We start from the raw sequence: 20,547 nt of genomic DNA on the forward strand, positions 1-20,547 counted from the left end.
TGTGATTTCAGTCTGTTTTTCTTGCCTAGGATTGAAAGAGAAACATAACAGTGCAAAGCACTAAGGATGTGTGGGCACATTATTCCCAGCACAGAAAAAGTAATAAAAGAAGAAAGATCTGTGAATTTGCTCATGCATTAACCATAGAGGATGCTGGCAATGCAAGTAAGTAATGCTCAGTACAAAAAATGGGTGAGACCACAAGTCTGACTTGAGACATCACACTACAAGGCTGTGCCACATGCTTTAATCTGTGCTTTTCTGTAGAATGCTAACTACACTGAAAGCAACCTTGGCCAACAAAATATTTCTCTTGTGGTCTTTTGAATGTTGATGTTAAAAATGAGACTGTCTTCACTGGCCCCATATTTAAAAAGGTGGGATGAGAAGCAGCATAGAGAATTAACTGAATAAAAAGATGGATGATATATCTAAAGCATCATGAATTTCTGTGGCCTGGTTTTGATGATTTGTTGCTGTAACACAACTTTGCATTTTAGCAGGTGGTCAAGCAGCATGGCCCAGCCCAACATCTTAGAGTTAATGTGGTCCCAGTGCATCCCAGTAAGCTCAGTTTTAAATATACTTGGGGTATAGTTTATTCTTTAGAAAATAAGCCCTGTCTTCCACGTGTACAGTAAACCAAAAGCAGCAGTAGTTCATAAACTCATCTTGACAGTCTCACTTCTTTTTTTTTTTTTTTTTTTTTTTTAATGCTATTCTGTCTAGACTCCATCTGTTTTTATTCAGACCATTAGGAAATAATTACTCTTAGGGCCATCATGGACCAGTCAATTGCTTGGTGGATAAGCTTTCACTTTCCTCCCCAAGACACAGAAATGCAGCATACACAAAATATTTGTGAGTAAAGTCATGGTTTCACTATGTCATGACCTACAGAACATCCAAAAAATCTTCTCCTCTGAAATGGTTATGCCTCATAATGCTGTAAAGGAGCTGGCAGGATAGAAAGAAGCAATCTGGTGGATCAAAGGGACATAAGGAGTACTTGATCACTGGTCTGTTAGTGAAATAAAATCAGGTTTCAGCAACACAAGCTACTCTGAATACCTGCAGAGTAAGAGCAATGACTCACCAAGACAACTGGCAGGTAAATTTTGGATGTGTCTCTGCAAGCTGCCCTAAACACTCTGTACAGGTAGTTTCTATTTTACGCACACCATTGATCTATTTGTTGTTGTTTTTCTTTTAAGCAAACTCACTGACATATATTGCTGCCTCTCCTATTTCAAATACTGAAAAGTGAATTGTAAAAATGAAATATTATTTATGCAAAAGGAGGTTTTCATTAGGTCTCAAATGCTTATAAAGGCCAAATTCTATTAACAAGACATCAGGGAAATTCTGGAACCAAAACTAAATGCTAAACATACTTGAACAGTGTTTAAATGTCTTAATATTTGAAGTCCAAACTATAATTTTTAAAGTATGTTCCATTGCTAGTAAAGGTAAGGATGGAAATGTTCAAACCTGAAATAATTGTTAGATTTTACAAGTTGCATGAGAAGAAACCTTCAAAGAGTAAGCTTCTGGAGTTATTGTCTCTTCATTCCTCTGTATTTCACTTCCATGACAGGTGCTCAGAACTGTAATTACTAATATTTTCTTTTCCTCAAGTGTCTTCAAAATATCAATTTGCTGTGTGGCACCAGAGATAAGAAAAAACCAAAAATGTCCACTTCTGCATCTAGAGAGAACTACATCAGACACAAGTAAGGTATTTTGCTGACCCATAACAAATCAGCCACACACTGATAATATGATATGGTTACCCTAGCTGATTCTTAAAAGTGATGGAGAAAACTAAGAACACTGTTGAACAGAGACATCCTTGGAAAACACACTCCATTGCATCTGGAATAATATTATCCCATTGTCTGGGATAATACAGATGTGACAAACTTTTCAGCAGTGGATTCATTTGAATTTGGTCAATGTAGCATAGAGTGTAGTAGCTTTATGCTCTCCCACGGCATCACTCCAAACAGGCATGGAATTGCAGAGTGTTGCCATTAAGAGTCATCAATGATAGGTTCAATTATCTGCAGTACACAGTGCCAACATTTACTGACCACAGACAGGAACTGGCTGGGGTGATCCACCTCTCAGAGAGGGGCAGTGTGCTGGTAGTTGATGCACATGCTGGGCAAGCACAGAAACAAAATGTTCTTCAGTAATTTGGATATTGTGGGTGCAACTTAGATTACTTCAGATGATGGCTTTTACAGAGCCTATAATTATTCGCACAAAAACAGGAACAAAAAAGAAAAAGTGTGACAGAACTACAGGGATCCAAATAAAAAAGGTTACTAAGCCCCTCACATAAAGTAGCCAAGACATGAAGAAATTCAGAGATCTTGTACAAAATGCTTTTGCACTCCCAACTTCTTTGTATAAGAATATATAAGCTTCTTTTAAAGTATTCAATCAAAAAGGTTATCTTTGTGGCCTTTTTTCATTCTGTATGGAAAGATTATTTATAGTTCAAGATGCAAAACTCATTACAACAACTGCTTCTATCAGTAAGTTTGATACTAATTTATTACAGTAATTAATATTTTAAATATATTTAAGAAATCTATTATACCCTTCCTGAAAATAACAGATTTTTTTACAAATCAAAGAAATGCTGTCAATGAAAAATTTTGGTTTGTAAATATAACCATTACTTTATCACATTACTTTTTGCATTTATTATGAAGTTATTACAAGGTTTTGAAATTGAATCTTTACCTAAAAAATTTTAAACTTCCAGGCAAAAAAGCTAAGCTGCTAGTATTTCTCCAAGACTTGAATATTCAGCAAAATGAAAACACTTACTGCATATTTAGTATTTAGTTAATATTCATATTCATAATTTGATTAGGGAACTAGCAGTTTCCTTTTTTTTTTATGGAAAGATACTATCAGGTACTTCCATGCCTGTGCTCTTATTTTAAACAAATACATTAATAGATTTATAGAGAGTTGGACCAAAAATCATGAAATTATTCCTAGGGATTCATTAGTTACATCACAAATAACAGAAGGCAAAATTTCCCAGCTGTGTTCTTATAAAGAACTAAATCACGACATTCAGAAGCAATGTTTATTTGAGTCTCAAACATACCAGGTGTGGTTTCTCTCCACTTGTGGAGAGAAAAAACAAGAAAGACTTAGTTTGATGACCATGAAGTAAAAGAGATGGTAGTAATCCTAGTTCCCCCAGAAGAAGCAGTGAGGGCAGCAGCACCCTCTGAAACCAACTTGTGCCAGGAGCACAAGCACAGGCTCTGTTTCCATCTCTGAGAGCACTGTGTAGGGAGCAGAAACCAGCTCATGTGCCCCTCCTGCAATCAGGCAGTCCATCAGCTCACCTCCCTGGCCTGTCCTCTGTCTTGACTGACTCTCAGTATTGACTTCAGCAAATGTTAACTTCTCTTTCCTTGTGCTACCTCTGAGAAACCTGGTCCTAGCATTCTCCAATCAATGTAAAAATTTAAGAGGTCTCTACTTTTTTACAAAAATACTGCAGTATCTTTCTTTTGCTTGATAAGGTACTACAGGTTTAAATTAACTTAAAAGACAGCTGAGAAGTTTGTTGTTCATTATAATGCAGTATCTCATCCCCAAATTTTGTATTTCATTTTTGTAGTCAAATATTTTTCATCTTCTAACACTACCACCATCTATTGTAAATTTGCTGGAATATAATGAAAAGCTTCCTCCAAAAAGCCACAACATTCTGAAAGTTAGAGCCTACAAAATTATCATTGCTTTATAATTGTACAGGGCTGGACTGACTCCCCTGTGAGTCAGCCACAATCCTTCACATGCACAAAGACAAAGCCTCAAAGTGAACCAGCTGAGCCCTGGGCCCTGACTGTGCCATTTGCTCCTCCTGTATTGCTCCTTCATGTTCAGGCAGTATCTGACACTGTGCATGTTCAGGTGCCCCTTACCTTAACTTAACCCTTTAATGCTCAGTTGAACAAGTTGTTGAGCTGTATTATTTCTGCACATGAACTGACTCAGCTGTTGGCTCCCACGGTACCTTATCCTTCATCCTCCTCACGTGCTTTGCTTTATTCACCAGATGCGATCAAATGATGAGGCTACAGCCTGTCCGGGAATAACTTTCTCCTCCAATTCTAATCTCTAAGATGACAAATTTTCTTAATGAGGCTAGGAAAACTGAAACAAAGGAAACAATATTATAGACACACACACAGTCCACATATGAAGCTGCAGAACTGCATCCTACAGCACAGCAGGAGCAGGGCACACAGCTATTAATTTTTTCTCTCTCTGCTATGGATAGACTAACTGGATTAATACTAAGGGGTAAGGAATATCCTGAACTCTTCAGGCTTAACAACTCAGTAGAGATGCTTAATCCGTCACAGGAATTCGTCTGTGAAAGGAGAGAAGTACAAATCACATTACCCTGATCAGCCTAGAACAAAACATCCTTTTCCAATTAAGAGCACTTGCTGCATTCACCAGCTGAACACTGATAAAAGCCACAAAAAATGGAAATTAAAATCCATATTTAACCCCCAGCTGTACAAACTAAAATTTGGTCATGGTGAAATGAAACTTTAGGTGACATTTACTTTTTTGCGACCCTACAGCTCAATCTAAAACCTGCAAATTAGGTACTCTTATGCAAATAAACACACAGTATTAAGTACTTCTGTTCCTGGAAGAGCTACTTTCACCTATAGTGAAACAGGTCACACTTTTAAAGAACTACCTGAATAACATACAGGAATTTACTGTAATAGACTACTGGTGATGGTACACCCTGGATGTCATTTAATGTCACTTACCATCCTATTGTGGCACCTAGACCAAAAGTCACCAAACAGGTACACCTACCACCACAAGATTATTAGTATTCAAAGAAATATTTCCAGAGACATATCATCAATAATTCTAGTTGTTCATTATCCTGACTAAGCCCACCATCAAAAAAAAAAAAAAATCTTCTGTGAGAACCAATACCTGAAGAATAGTTTCCTGCGTGTAAGACAGTACGTACCTAATTTGTTGACCCTTTTAATCAATTACTGAAGTACTTCCCAGATATTCTTACTTTTCTCCTAGAAGAATCTCAATTATATATAGTAACACACAATTATAAAGTAATTATTTGCTTCCTGTCTCCACACTGAATGAAATATATTTTCTTGTCTCTTTCCTCCTTACACATCATTTTACTGCACCCTCTTGCTACTACATCTTCTACTATTAAGTATCAGTTAGTGTTCCACTCACATAAATACATGGATACACATCTAAAACTCATAGCTGTTGGTTTTGATTTGAAATTTGCTATGTCTGTGGAGCCCTTCATAGACTTATAAAATGTTGTTGAGTATGACACCACTATGACACCGTACCTTGATTCAAACAGTGAATAAATGCTACTTCTCTTCTGAAGTTTCCCTTCAAGAACTAATATTAAATAAAGGTGTAATTGTAATGCTTACATTGCTATTTAAAAGGGGAAGCTCCCCCGAGAGATCATCTTTCTGTTTTCCAGTATTAAAATCGATAGTGCCAGCAATCTCCACTGCTTTGCGCAGAGGAAGAACACAGCAGTTTATCAAGTAAGTTCACTCCAGGATCCAATGATTGGCATTGACTTTGAAGCCTTTGAGTACTTAAGCAATGATATCTGAATATAACTTAATGACTGTACTATGTCTGAACCCACAATTTTCTTGTATTAAAGATCATATATCATGTATAATGATGTTCTACAGACACCGAGGTTTTCTAAATATAAAACAGAGATGTTTCTTAGGAGGCAACTTGAAAAAAACAATAAAATATGCCACTTCAACATTTTTCCCGCATTTTACACTATATTCTTCTCATATTATAGCTCTTACAAGAAAGAATGCAAATAATATCTTTTTAAATAAGCAAATTATTCCAGGATCTCTTCCTGAGAGATACAACCTCATTTATGCTTCACTCAAAAGGAATGCTGTGAGTGACTTGTTTACTTATTATAAATAAATGGAACCTAAACCATTATGAATTTAACACAGCAGTATAGTCTAGATATTTTACAATTTTTCATAGAACTTGAACCTTGAGGAGTATCTGGTTTAAACCATAAAAAAATAAAATTAAAATCAGCAAACCAGAGCAAATGGAAAAAATAGACAAATGGTCAAAGTAACACTGTCTTTATGAGGTCTGTTATATTTGAATAAATATGCACGGGTTTTTCAGGGAGTAGGTAAAAAACAGTCCATACCTGAAACTGAGGGTAAGACCTGAAAGAGGAAGATAAGTGGAAGCTGGGAGTTGACTCAGCAGAAAAACTATTTCTGATTTTGCTGGATTTGCCTTATGCTCAGACATACAAAAATTACTTAACAAAGGAAGCAAGGTGTTTTGTAGTTTTAATTTGTTTGGTACAAAAATATGAATACTCAGGTAATATCCAGCCTGCAACTGTTGGAATTAACCAGATGACTTGAAATCAGTCAGCAAATAGTTAAACTGGTCTCAATGAGCCAAACTAGATATGCACACAGGAATTAACATCCATCCAGACAAGTCCAAATAGATGTAGCTGAGCATAAATAATTGCTTAAGGTTTTGATATTTGCCTGCTGTCTCAATGTAGTCCTTTGAGCAATGCTCTGGTCTCTAATAATAATAGTGGTTAAAAAGGTACAGATAGGGTAAAAGAGGTTAAAATTATAGGTGAATGCACATTTCAAAAATATTTATGTAGTGCAATTTAGAGTGCAATAAAGGAATCCATTAATTTTTATATATTTTATCATTTTACATTCTTTACTTTTCATTGCTGTGTACAACAGAATGCTTGTTTTGAAATCAGTCACAGCAAGGAGCAGAACTTTGATGAGACTGTGATGTCTCTGGCTTGAAAGTTATGATGGATTACCAAGAAAACTAAAAACACTGAGGCCTCAAGTCAATTATTTAAGCTTCACTGACAAACAGAATTTTTTCTTCCACCAAAGGTTTAAGTCGACTTTATGGAATTACTTTAATTGGAACACGCAGTGTAAGGTATCATTTTATTTGATGTGACACAACTACTGCTAACACAAAAATTGTAAGTGGGCTCTTATCTCAGACAGATCTGCACCAAGGGTATAAAGAATGGGTTTTCATCTTTTTTCCTGCCTTTTCATCCTGATAAAAAACCTACAGAGGAATGTGGGGATGCTTAATGGCATCAGATATTATAGAGTGATTTATAAGGGAGTGGGAAACTACCAAAATTACTTCTGATATCAACAGATTTTCCAGAGAAGTCATAAAAATAGTCACACTTTTTGGCTGACCTAGGGCTGGGCACAACCTAGTAACATTTATTGAAGATGTTAAGCCTCAAATATAATTATATCTGTTACATTATTTAAAATATGTTACTCTTCATACTTCAACCGAATTACTTACAGCCCTACTTTATGTAGGATTTGGTGAAGCTCTTCAACTAAATCAGGACAAGAACACCCCTATCTCTCCTTCAATTTAGCAATTCACTGATCTGGGTAGAGAACAGTCCTTTCCCTAGTGCTGTCATTGCATAAAATACATATTAATAGTAATCCTATACATCAAAATTTAGTTAAAATCATAAGCTATCCCAAATTATAAGACAATAACAATGTCTAATCAAACTGCCTGTTATGAGCTTCTGGTCTTAAGAAGGTAGGTAACTTCAAACCTGTGAAATATATATTTATAAATGTCAAGCATACAAACAACCAAGGAAAAAATTCAACTGGCAAACAAAAAACAAGAATAGACAAACCCCCAAAACTTAAAATGCTGGTAGAGCAAAAATCATTAATGTCAATGGAACAAATACAAAAATCACTGACATGAGTGGATCAGCATTCCACTGTCAAGGTAAAGCAACAAAGACAAGCCTTTAAATTTTTTCATTGAGAAAGTTACAGTTTATAACTAAATTTACAATGGACAAAATTTAAATCAAAGTTAAAATCTCCAAGGCTACTTGACAAAAAAAAAAAAAAAAACAAAAAAAGTGGAAAATTTAACCTAAGTCTGAAGAAAGCTCTTAATGTTTGCTTGAAGCACAAATAAGCATTTAATACTTTTGATGTCAGGATGTCAAGGTGAAACCAGCATGCAAAATTTTGTAATGTGAATCACCCTGAAGCTTTTGCAAAGTATGTGTTGGAAATAGGATTGTAATAACTCTGTCTAGTTTTACAGATTTGCATTCATATAACTGATTTCAATGGGGAGTGTAAAACTACATGAACCATTTTGTGTTTTACTTCAGAGGTCTGATCATGAAGTGTTCTGTTTACCTGAGAGGACCTGCATTGTTTCCTTGCCAGCAGCTGATTCCAGGGGACACAAAGGCCATTCTGCACCACAAACTTCTACTACAGCTGTACTGTCCTCAAGGAAATAATTTAAGGAATCAGCAGAGTCCCTCTGCTGCCACTGATGCTCCTCCACCAAGCATTAATAAAACAGAGTAAGAAAAACACAGGATACCTGTAGAGGGATTCCACATCAACAATGAGAAGGATTTACATGTTTTAGATAATAGTTAATATTATTTAGAGTAAGGAAGGACAGGGCTTGACACGTCACTGAGTCATGACTCCTTTCACACCTTCCCAAAGGCTTGTGGATTTTTTTTTTTTGCAGCAGCAGCACAAGACTTGTCCACCTTAGACTGGATGGGCTAGAAACCCCTGAATAGATTCATTTGGCATTTCATTTCAAATCAGCACAGGAAAGTGCAACAACTTCCCTTTGAAGCTGAAACTAGCACTAGACCTCATAGCTGTTAAGAGCCACATTCTGATGGTGAGGGTCAGCACATGCAGCTCCCTTAGCGGGATCAGAATGTTAATTGCTACACGCTCCAATTATTTGCTTCCAGCTACTTTAAATGCATCATCCATCAAAGATAAATTACAGTATTTAAATTGCCTTCTGCCTGTTGTTTTTCAAAGGAAAAAAAAATCCAAATCAGTCTTCAAACAGCTACTAAATAAGCAGTATGAAGAATTACTTCATATTTGTCTTGCTTTATTTTCCAGCTAATTCAGAAGCAAGGCAACTGGTTAAAGAGTACACCTGAAAAACTGTAACAATATAGCACCTCATCCTGCAATTATTTTGTTAGGGGTTTTTTAGGGAATGTCTGTTCCATGTCATTATAAATCCATTAAGAAAAACCATCTTCCTGCAGTGGTTGCTTAGTGTAAAAGTAAATGCTGAATCTGGAGTGAGGTATCCTGTGCTTACAGCCATGAAACACAGATTTGACACACAGAAGTACTCAGACTCTGTAATTTTCCTTCAAATTAATTTGCAGAAAAAATAATACTGCAGGGTATTTTCCACATTATTGTTTTATTCTATATGACTTATTGCACAAATTGCATTTAAATTTTAGCACTGAAGTAAAAGTGAACTGTAAAATGTCCAGATGTGACTCCCATTTTAGTCTGTGGCTGTATTTGACAGTTCATTTAAAAATATATGAAGTATTATAGTACCATAAATGTAATATTTAATAAACAACAAAAGATATTGTCTTTGAATCCAAAGTCAGGTTCTACTTCACAAAGATGAGTAGAGAAATAATGTTTCAAATCTTGAGACCCACGCTCATATTTGACCTGGATAGCTAAATGAAATAATTGCATCCTCAAAGCTCTTAGTGAAGCAACAGCTCCATTGCTCCTAACAGAATATTTGAATCTGCAACTTGCTGACAAGTTTCACAGCTGGATGTGATATTGTCCAAACTTTTCTAAGTGTTTTATAAATTAATAAAACTCCTTTACTCCAACACATAAAACCCACCTAAATGCTCTGATCCTCCTGCTGTGTGGTTAGTGCTGAGGCAAGAGGACACAAAACCAGCCACGGGGGTGGACACATGTCCAAGAACAGAGAAACATTTATTCCTACACAGGAACAGTCTCACTTTCTCCTACTCACACCCCTGAAGTTAAACATGTACAACCACCTCTCTGGCTGAAAGGCACATTAGGGGGGAAAAAAAAAATCTTGTATGTAGAAGGTGAGAAGTGGGACACACAGCCCTCCAGGTATGCATCCCACCTCCCATGTCTCAGTGTCCTACTCTCTTAGGATTCCTGAGATCAAGTCAAGGGGTGCCACTAGAAGAAAATAAACATATGATTGCAATTGTCATCCAGTTATGGCACCTACATTGTTAACTCTTCCTACATGAAACAAAAGAAGACAAAAAATAGAAAGGGTGAGGTTTATGCACTTTTATGTTATGCTAAAGAACAGCCATACTGCTCCCAACCTACAGAAGCAGTTGCTTTGTTTTAATTAACACAGCTTAGAGAAGTGACTCTAAGCTTGTTTGTAAGGTTAAAATTTTCAACTTGCAAACAGTCACTGTTGCTGAAAGACAAAATTGCAGGGGTTTAGAGCTAGGTGACAGCAGGCCAGCTTTACCATCTTTTCTATGGTCCTAATAAATGTAATTCTTTTGAATTTCCCAGCCAAGGAACATGAACAGACCAACAGAAATCTTTAGATGAATCTAGTATATGCTTACATGCCATAGCCCAAGAAAAGGTTCACATAGTCAATGGAGCTAAAATAACAACTAGACTGCAAGTAAAACTAAATTACAGTCATCAGCTGGTAGGCAAGATCATTAGCCATGTGCAGACACCACCACACATGCCACAGCTGAGGGCTACAAAACAAGGTGAGGCAACAGGAGGTCTCCATGGAAGCTAAAAATTAAAGGGAAAAAAAAAAAAAAAAAGGCCTGTTTGGCCTCAGCCTCTGTGTTCTTCACTCCTTAACCCTTTCTAATGAATATTAGAAATAGCTTATATTATATTGATTATAATTCATTCAGGCGAGTAGACAAAACTGACAGTATCAGATACACTGCACATGGCCAAGATAGCCAAATCACAAGTTAATTCAAACCTCAAAAGCTTTTTCCAAGCCCCAGTGACAAAAATGACAACACACTGATCATCTCCATCAAAGTTTTATTTATAAAAACAGTAGCTCAGAGAGGAAAATTCAGAAAGAAACTGTAAGCAAGGATTACAAAACAGTAGCTAGTGATAAGTACAGACCAAGCTGATCCTACAGCAATTAGTTCTCTTTTCTCTACCTCCACAGATTTTTATTTCTTTTTGAAAAAAAACCCACTACGAATAAGTAGAATAATAAGGCTTTTCACATCAGGAACTATTTTTGATGTTACAGGAGATAAAATACAGTCAGCAAGACCTGGTTGTTTTGAAAGGACAGCCCAAGAAGCATGCAGGGACACACAACACTGGAACAGAAGGGACTGTTCTGTACATAAATTCACAACTATTGCAGGCTTATCCACCCTCAGTCTTCCCGGGAGAAATACACAAGCACATGAATTCATGCTTCTGCACTGTTTCTGTGTCTATCTAGTGAATCACACCTTTGTACCACTGCCTGTGCTTGTCTCCCAAACACCTCTGTTTGCATGCATTATGGCATTTTGCTTGCTTGGATTCATGCTTCAATTTGCTTAAGTGCCGGATCCCTACATTTCAATGTCTCAGCCTAGACATAACAACTAAATATAAGCAGCCCAGGGGTAATGGTGCTAATCTGATGAGTAAAATAGTAAATGCTAGCATGAGGCCGACTTTCTGCATATACTCACTATCCTAACAAAAAATGGTCTCTGTTAGCTCTTCTTGCAGTTTTTACCTGTAAAGACATGCAATACTGCATCCTTTTGCTAGAGAGGGGAAAGAGGGAAATTGACACAACAGAAGTCATGAAGCATTTCTACTTTCTGGTTTGCTAGTCTAGGTCTAGAGTCATTCCCAGAGAGCTGGCAGGAGGCTGTGGTAGAAGTATGACAGACTCCATAAGAGAAACTGAACAAGTCTTTCCACTTGGGAATTGCCAGTGGGTTTCTGTACTAATAGTACAGAGGATAATTTATCACTACCAAAACATGTAATTTTAAAATAAATAATAAAACCCACCATATATCTTTATTATCTATGTTAGAGTTCATTTTTACTATGGTCATTTTTACATCTCTTTTCTTTGGACTTCTAAAACCCCAAAGATCAGATACACAGGGAAATGTCAACAACATTACTTACCTTTTAAAAAAAGTTCTGAAAGAAGCAAAGTTCATCTAATATTATATTTTAAGAACCAAACAGATGCAATTATTAGCATTTTGAAGAGAAGGCATCTAAAAATTATTGTTCCTCTATAGAAAAGCTTAACAAGGTTTTCTATACCGCTTTTATTGTATTTTCTTATAACAAACGCTTGAAATAGCTTCCAGAAAACATTCAGCAGATATTTATTTCCCAACAATAGATGACTCTAACAAAGCATATAAAAGCCTCTCATTCTTTCCCTGTGTGTTTGAACTTCAGCAGTATGACCAAATGACAATAATGAATTGACTTTTCTATAAAAGCAAAGCAGCAGATACTTTGCAGATGTTAAAAAATGAATGGATGAAAGGGGAAAAAAATCTTAGAAAAATAACTGGATGAGGAAAAAATTGAGGTGATATTAATAAATATTATATATAATGCTGCTTAAAACTGTATGATGCCAAATATTCATTTTTTAGCAATCCATACCACATTCATTTATAGTTCCTATGGATGAACTTGATAAATACCGATAGATAATTCAAGCATTAGCAATGTCTTAAAAACATTGAAAACAAGTAATTCTAATTAGTGGTCTATGAAGCATATAAAATCCATGGTGTTTATAACAAAACAACAGAGTAGATCATTTGTGCAGCTTCTCTCTAGAAAGGTACAGACCGTCTCTTGTCTGTGAGGGAGAGAACAGCAAAAGTGGCATTCACATACATGCTTGAATAACACAGAGAAATGGTGAATATTTTTACTCCAACATTTAACTCCTTTCAACCATCTGAAGCAAAAGGTCTGTCAGTTTGCTTTTTCCACTACTGATAAAATGCAATAGCGATTGCAATAATAATACTTGCAAAATCTCAGAAGGGAAATCTGGGACAAAAAGTGATGCCATGCTGATTAAAGGCAGTGTTTTTTTAATCTATTAGATAGATTTAAATATAATACAGAAAACTGTTAATGGTTTAACAGCTAGATCACAAGAGTAAAAAAATGCCATAGTTCATTATTCAGCCTATATATATCTTTAGCAATGCCAAACAAAACATATTCTTGCTATCTCTGGTCACGTATGCAACAACCAGCAGTGTGGCAGGAAGTGTAGTTCCATGTAATTTCTCCACTGCATTTAATGGATGCTAATGGGAATGTCTTGGAAACTTTTGAACACTGACTTGCCTATTTAGACTTTCAGTAATTTAAGAAACCATCTTTAGCACTCACAAATTCCATTAATTCTCTGAATACAGAACTACTTACCAAAACAATCAATACAACAGTTTTTCACTTACGTACATGAGATAACAGCACTATTCATAATAATGATTAACCAAAAAGCAAATGCAGTCTCCATAATTGGAAATGCTGAATGTCACCCAAGGTAATGAAAATACAAGTGTCTAGGTTGTAAGTCATCATAAAATGATTTTGTAACTCCTCACATCTTAGAATAATTTTTTCTTTCACTGGAAGCCTTATTTTGAATTTCTATGTTTCTATTTCTTCCACTCTGTTGTTCTCATTAATGTTCTCATTAATGACATAAAGCAAGTAATTCTTATTTTCCTGATGCTTTTCTTACATAAACATCTTGTAACTATGTGATCAACAGAATATTTATTAAAAAAAAAAACAGCTAAGCTGGTAGTAGGACAAGTTTTTCACAGCAAATTTATCAATAGGCAATCTGAAAGTATGTATCACTATTATTATAGCAGAGTATATGGTCACTAGAAAAGGAGAAAAATGTTTTTTTGTATGAAAAAGTCCAGGAACAGCAGTAATAGTACAGTGGGCAAAGGGAAAGCACTGAATGAGGGAAATTACTCCACTGACAAAGCATAAGTTAACACACGGCTAGCATTGACAAGTCATTACAATTCAAATATAGCTCTAAAAAAAAAAAAAAGGATAAAAATATCACTGTCAGATTTTAGATAACTAACTAATCAGAAACAGGATTACTTTGAGATGTAATTTATTCAGAATAAATGAAACTCTGAGTTGACTCCTGAAGGAGATCTATCAGAGATTCAATTTCATTACTCAAAATTGAGTTAGGTGAATAAGGGACTCTTCAGTTCAATGCCTGAATTAAAGTGATCAAGTCAATCAGAAATATTTTGTTAGGCCTGGAATTAAATATTACTTTAATTGAAGAATTATTTACTGTGTTAACCTTATTTTTAGAATTAAAAAAAAGTATCATCATTTGGGAAAGTCAATCTCATTTGGAAAACCTGAAAGAAATCATTAGTCACTTAAAAAGATAAATTACCAGGTTTAGTAGCTAAAGTTTCTTAGATTAACTGCACATGAATTGGAAAACTGAAAATAACTTGAAAAAAAAATGTAGCTTCAGAGACTGTGCATTTTCCCCCTTCTTTCCATCAGCAGAAGTGCTTCCCAAATTTCAGACTTAAAAGCCTTGGCTGGAAGGAGTTTCTAGAGGTTTTCCTTCACTGCCTTCTGTTTATGACAGACACAAATTCCAGCATTAGATATATGGAATTGTCAATTCCCTGTTCATGGAAAAGTTTAATGAATTTCTGTATTTTTAATGAAAAAAAATTAATTTTAATTTAATTATTTTAAATTAAATTTTTAAAATTTAATTTTTAATTTAATTTTTTAATGAAAAAAATTGATTTCTGTATTTTTTAATGAAAATACAGAGCTCAGACTTTTTAGGAAAGGAGTTATTAATAATTTTAATTATGTATTTTTTCTGAGATGATAGAGGGAAAGAGAATCCTAGAGACTTTCTTCCATTTTGTATTGACCACAGACATCGTCACCACAGAAATCACTAATAAAAATAATAATAATAATAAAAAAAAAAACCCTAGCAACTTAATACCTGTTGGAAGCTGCCATTTCTGCTTTTTTTTTCATGGGAACAAAGAGTTTACAAACCCACAAAATATGAAAGGGTTTCATACAGAAATTACTTCAAAATAAGTCTTTACTAATGAAATTTTACTTATTTTATGGAGGTTTTGAAGAGAAAATTTTCAGAAACATTCAATTACAGGAACTTGAGGCAGCTCAAGCAGCCCAGAAAATGCTTTCTTTTACAAATCTCATAGTGTTTTAAAATTTCCTTAGCAAGAGCCTCCTTAATTTCAATGGATTACCTCAGTTTTCATCTTTTAACTTTCAAAATAACTGCAAAACAATGTATATCATTTTTACACACCATAAAAGGCAGTGAAAGCATGGAAAACAATCAGAAAAAAGCAATTCTTCAAGCTCATGGCTTCCATACTCTACTTTCTCTTGACTGAGGTGTAATCAAGTCTAAGAATTCAGAGCAGGATAGGAAGATGTGGTTATACCTGAATTTAGTTAATCTCACCCTGATAGACTATTTCTTCCAAAGATGAAAGATTAAGCTTTTGTAAGGGCTGCTGTACTTAAATCAGATGCAGAATCTGGTTTTTAATCAAATTATGGTCATAGCCTTTTTTCCATGCTCAGTGATAAGTCAGCCAAGATGGTCAATGCCACAGTAAGACAGCAACAAAACATTTGTTTTCTTCTTCCATATTCAGATGAAGTCTGCAAATCAAACTAGCTTTTAACACACCACTGTACACAGGAATCCAATAAATACTACTCTCCCTCACCAAACACAAATCGATAAACAACAAAATTATCCTTTTCAATCATGGAATGAAGAAACAAAAGCAAAGAAAATCCACGCGTTAAGCTGTCACATAGAAACTTGTTGCTCTGTTCTTCTAAATGTTTTAAAGTTCTTTTAAAAGTTTTCTATGCCTTCTGATGTTTACATATTTCTACTGGAGTTTCTCATGCACTGTCATATAAATAATGATTGTTTCATATTCTTCTTTGTGGGAGAAGAGAATTGATGGACTGTTGGTTTGACCAGTGTGGTTGGAGAGGTGACAGTTTCTTCCTCCAATCCACTGTCACTTTTGAAATTCTATATATTGTGAAGTCAGAAATAAAACTTCATTTTTTCCTTCTTTTGCATCTTCAGTGAATGTGTGAGTTATTTCATGTTGTAGTGTGACAGAAACTTTTAATTTCTATTTTATATCTAAGTTCCATGGTTTTTATTAGTGGGATCCAAATTTCCTAAATGAAATCTCCAGTCTCCAATGTTTTAAAATAATCATTTAAAAAAAATTTTCATTGTGCTAATGTTGTTTCCATGGAAACATGAATGAAAGCAGAAGCTGCCGTTCAAAGAATTAGAATTCTCTCCCACAAATGAAAGACTTAAAAATAATAATATTTTAATAAAACAGCTGTCAGAATATACATTTCCTCATTTTGCAAAAGCAGAGCATGATCTTACATTCATTGGAATTAATAGGCCTATAACTGTTTTTACATTACAAAAAGTCTAAATCACTAAGAACATTTTACTGAAATAAAAAACCTGATCAACAGATTATTCAGTTAAATAGATACATTTCAGATGAAGTTTTAAATTGAATTTAGCAGGTGACTGTCAGATGAGGCCTTTTTTGGAAATAGTACAATGAAGAATTGTGAGCCAAAAATGTAGACCAACTAAGGATTATTACTATTTACATAATTTATTTCTAATACTGTTGTTTTATTTTCTTGAAAGTGAATGAAAACCTGACTGGAATTTTTTCACAATTAGCCAGATACAGTTCTATGCTCTACCCAAACAGTAATGGAATATATATCTGAGCTTAATAGTCTATAGCATTTTTTTCTAAGTCAGATGTTCAGTCTGGAAAACTCACATCTGGCCTATGATTGGAAGGTGAGTTTTGCATCCTTCTGTGAGGATAAAGCTTTCTCCTAAAGCTCAAAATACACTGATCTATTTTCCTATGCTTACAACTTTTATCCTATATAGAAGGCAATTCTTATAGGTAAACCTTTATTACCATGGTATGACTCTACAAATATGGAGGCATTTTTAATAAACTTTTATAAAGCATTGTTTTAACCAAGATAATATTGGTCAACTCTACAAGAAAATAACTGCCAGTACGTTTTCCCAAGAGACTCTGTTTTCTCTATGTGAGCCTATTCATCATGAGGGTCTTTAAAACTCTGAAATAGAACATTTCAAATCTTCTCATTCACAACTTACTCATTCACCACAACCACCTTGGCTTTTTCTCCTTTATCAGAAAACCACTCTATTGAAAAAGGCTTCTTCCTCTTCAATAAGCCACGAGTCAAAAAAATACGTTAACTTCTCAGCATTTTTTTATTTCCTTGTTTTCTCCTTCTGGTTGACCAAAGAAGCTGTCTAGTGCTTTGAAATAACTTGACAGTGGACAAGTAAAACTGTCTACATTAGGAACTTAACTCTCCTAATTTCAGTTCCACATATTTTCTGCTGTAATTAAAAACACTGCAATTTAAAACTCTGATGTATTCATATTTGTCCTACTCAATTAAACTTCAGTAGAGTGCAACATTAAAATACCATTTATAAACCAACTAAGAATCCCTTAATTTTGATGTTAGGTTGGTTTGTTTTTAATTTTTTATTGTATGAAATTCCAAGCCTAGAAGATTAGTTTAGCTGCACTCAGTTCTGGTGCTTTTCCTCTCATTAGACGGTGTGAAATTCTTTGGATATTATGTGGCTATTTCAAGCATCTGATCAATTTTTTTTCTGTCAGTAAAGTTGATTGTCATGTACCACATAACTGTAATTGATTTTTGATGCCTTCCTACTCTGTTTCAGGAACATCTATTATAGCAAGGCTCTTTCTATCCTAATTCTTCCAATTGGTTTCTTCTAAGTAGTGCTAATCAAAGCAGGTAAGCATTTTTCATTTCCCAAATTACATGTAAATGAAAATATATATATTTTTAAAAGTACTACCACCATCACATTTAATTTGGAACATTTGGAATAAAGTCTTTGTTTGGAATAAAGTCCTTACAAAAAGGACCATAGATATAAAAATGTTAAAGCTTTTTCATCTGGTGCAAGATCCACATTGCTTTAACACTTGATGTAAACCTGTAATCCTGACTCTAACATATACTTTTGCATGAAAAGAGTGTGGTTTGAAGGAAATCTTGCAAAAAACACATTGTTTTCAGAACTGTGGGGTTTACTCTACTCCGTCTATTTCAGTGGCATGTTTGTCCTTCCACTCCACATGACGAACAAGCAACAGGAGAAAACATGAGAGTTTTTTTCCTCCTAAGGCAATTGTAGTGCAATTCTGCCAAAAAATCTGCAGCTATATTTTGTTGTGATACTACATTTTATTCAGTCATAACTGTACTTTGCAAATCTGTGTTTTGCCTTTAGGTTAGCAATACACCAATGAGTATGTCTATCAGTATGTCTGTCTCCAATATCTGCTTTGTCAAACACCTATCATTAGACTTTTGAGGACATCTATATAGACCTTAGACTCCCCTTTTCAGTTCACCTTCTGTACTTGCATCTTATTTTGTTGCTAATTACATAATTTTATCTTTTGTTTGAATTGTACCTTCCTTTTTTCCTCACTCCTGGCTTTATGGTAAAATAGAAACTAAGTTGTAATCTATTAAAATTCAGAAGACAAGTTTTTATCTTGTGGAAAGGAGACTTAACTCCCATATTGTAATTCATTTGCTAACATTATACTCAGAGTTTATAGCCAGACTGTTCAAATGTCCTATGAGTAGACATTTATTTTAAAAAAAGCTTATAAACAAAAACTCAGTCTCAACCACTCATTGCTTTTTCACATTCCACCTCTGGACTCTGAGCTCCAAGAGCAAATATCATAACACAGCATTGGCACAGATGCCACTCAATGTCCACAACAGCTTTGGATGCCCAGAGGTGGATTCCCAGTGACTTCCAATGCCACCACTAAGCCACCCCAGTCACTCTGGAGGTGAAGCAGCCACAAGTGCCCTGTAGTCTAAAACATCTTGCATGAATTGAGATCAGATTACTCTTGCCTCTTCCACTGCAGTAGAGTTACTGTAGGATCACTGGTGGCAGCACCTGGAAGAAAACATTCCTGCTACCTTTCAGTTTCAGTGTAACAGGACATGACACTCATTCAGTAGCATTGCTGATCTGGATTCCCGCACACCCTCATTTCCTATTTTCGCACACGAACAGTAACATCCAATGCTTTGCAAGTACCAGAAAAAAAGTTATTTCCAATGACTGGAAGACAAGCTCAGGATGTCCAAGTTCTAATCTTAGCTTCCTGTTAGAACTTTACCACAACATATTCATAGTTCCATATAATCTTTGCCTACCAGAAGACATAAAAGAAGGAAACAGCTGGCTGAAATAATTCACTTGGATGTGATGAGTTCCCTTATTTATAGGGTGCTTTTTGTTTCCTTTTGCTTCACAGATAAGCCATTGACACATTCTATATATGCTCCTTTAAACTTCTCACATCTCATCATTTCAGCAATGTTAGTTTTATTTCATCAAGAAAGAGTGGAAATTCTGATCACTTTTTCCAACCTACCCATCCACATACTTAACCCAACCATCATCCATTCCTCCATGTATTTCAGAGCTCTGTGCCTTATTTTTTGTTACACACCTGTCTTTGCCACATAAAATATGTTCTGTGCTTTCCACACCTTCCCTTACATTCAAATCCCTCACAGATTCTGTGATACTTCGTCATTCACCCCAAAGAGGGGCTCCATACAAGGAAAGAAGTGGACATGCTGATTATTTATAACCAAGCATGTTAAAGCATGTAGTTTCAGTGTGTTCCCAAAGTCTTCACCGAGGTTGTTAATCATATAAATCAATAGCAGGACTAATTTAAATGAGAGTAAGCCAGCCAGAAATTCAAATTTTCATTTTAGGAGACTGCTAAGTGGCATACATATTGGATGAAAAATAACTTCAGCATTGTTTTTCTGAAGTACACAGTGGTAATATTTATTCTTTCCACCATACCTTAAATAACTGTAATAGGAGCACAATTATATTTCATGATATTTTTTCCTTCCCTTAGATATACTCAGTTGGATAGGAACATCATAGATAATTGCACAAAAGAAAGGACAGTCATATACAGATCATATTTTTTGTTACTTTTGCAAGACCCACACTCATAGACAAATGCTGTATGTTTTCCTAGGAATACACAAGAGCAGCACCAGTGAATTTACACAAGCAACATGTTTCAAGACTGCCAACAATGAAGCATCAAACCGCACTGTACTTATGAATAAGCCTGTAATGTTTTATTATAATGAATCTGTTTCACATTCAGCGGTGTGATGCAGTGCACAGTAATTATAATAATGCAGTGCATGGCTGTAGCTCATTATATGCATATGGAAGACACCAAAGTCTTTAGGATGGAAATTAACTCAAGGTAGGAGGAGAAAGACAGAAATAAGGAAT

General features: G+C 35.1%; 1 protein-coding gene across 7 annotated transcripts in view; it reads right to left on the reverse strand.

Moving 5' to 3' along the window:
* CCSER1 (coiled-coil serine rich protein 1) overlaps positions 1-20,547 on the reverse strand; it is a 641,644-nt gene that overhangs the window by 102,710 nt on the left and 518,387 nt on the right. Inside the window, exon 11 of one of the 7 annotated variants that reach the window (XM_085579115.1) lies at positions 686-19,164. The exons of the other annotated variants lie outside the window; for them this stretch is intronic. Coding sequence (XP_085435241.1) covers positions 19,109-19,164 — 56 coding nt within the window. The 3' untranslated portion in view covers positions 686-19,108. Of the gene's footprint in view, positions 1-685; positions 19,165-20,547 lie in introns of those variants that run through there. 7 annotated transcript variants of the gene reach the window in all.

Source organism: Lonchura striata, chromosome 4 (assembly GCF_050655825.1).
Source record: "Lonchura striata isolate lonStrDom1 chromosome 4, ASM5065582v1, whole genome shotgun sequence".
NCBI lineage: Eukaryota > Metazoa > Chordata > Aves > Passeriformes > Estrildidae > Lonchura > Lonchura striata.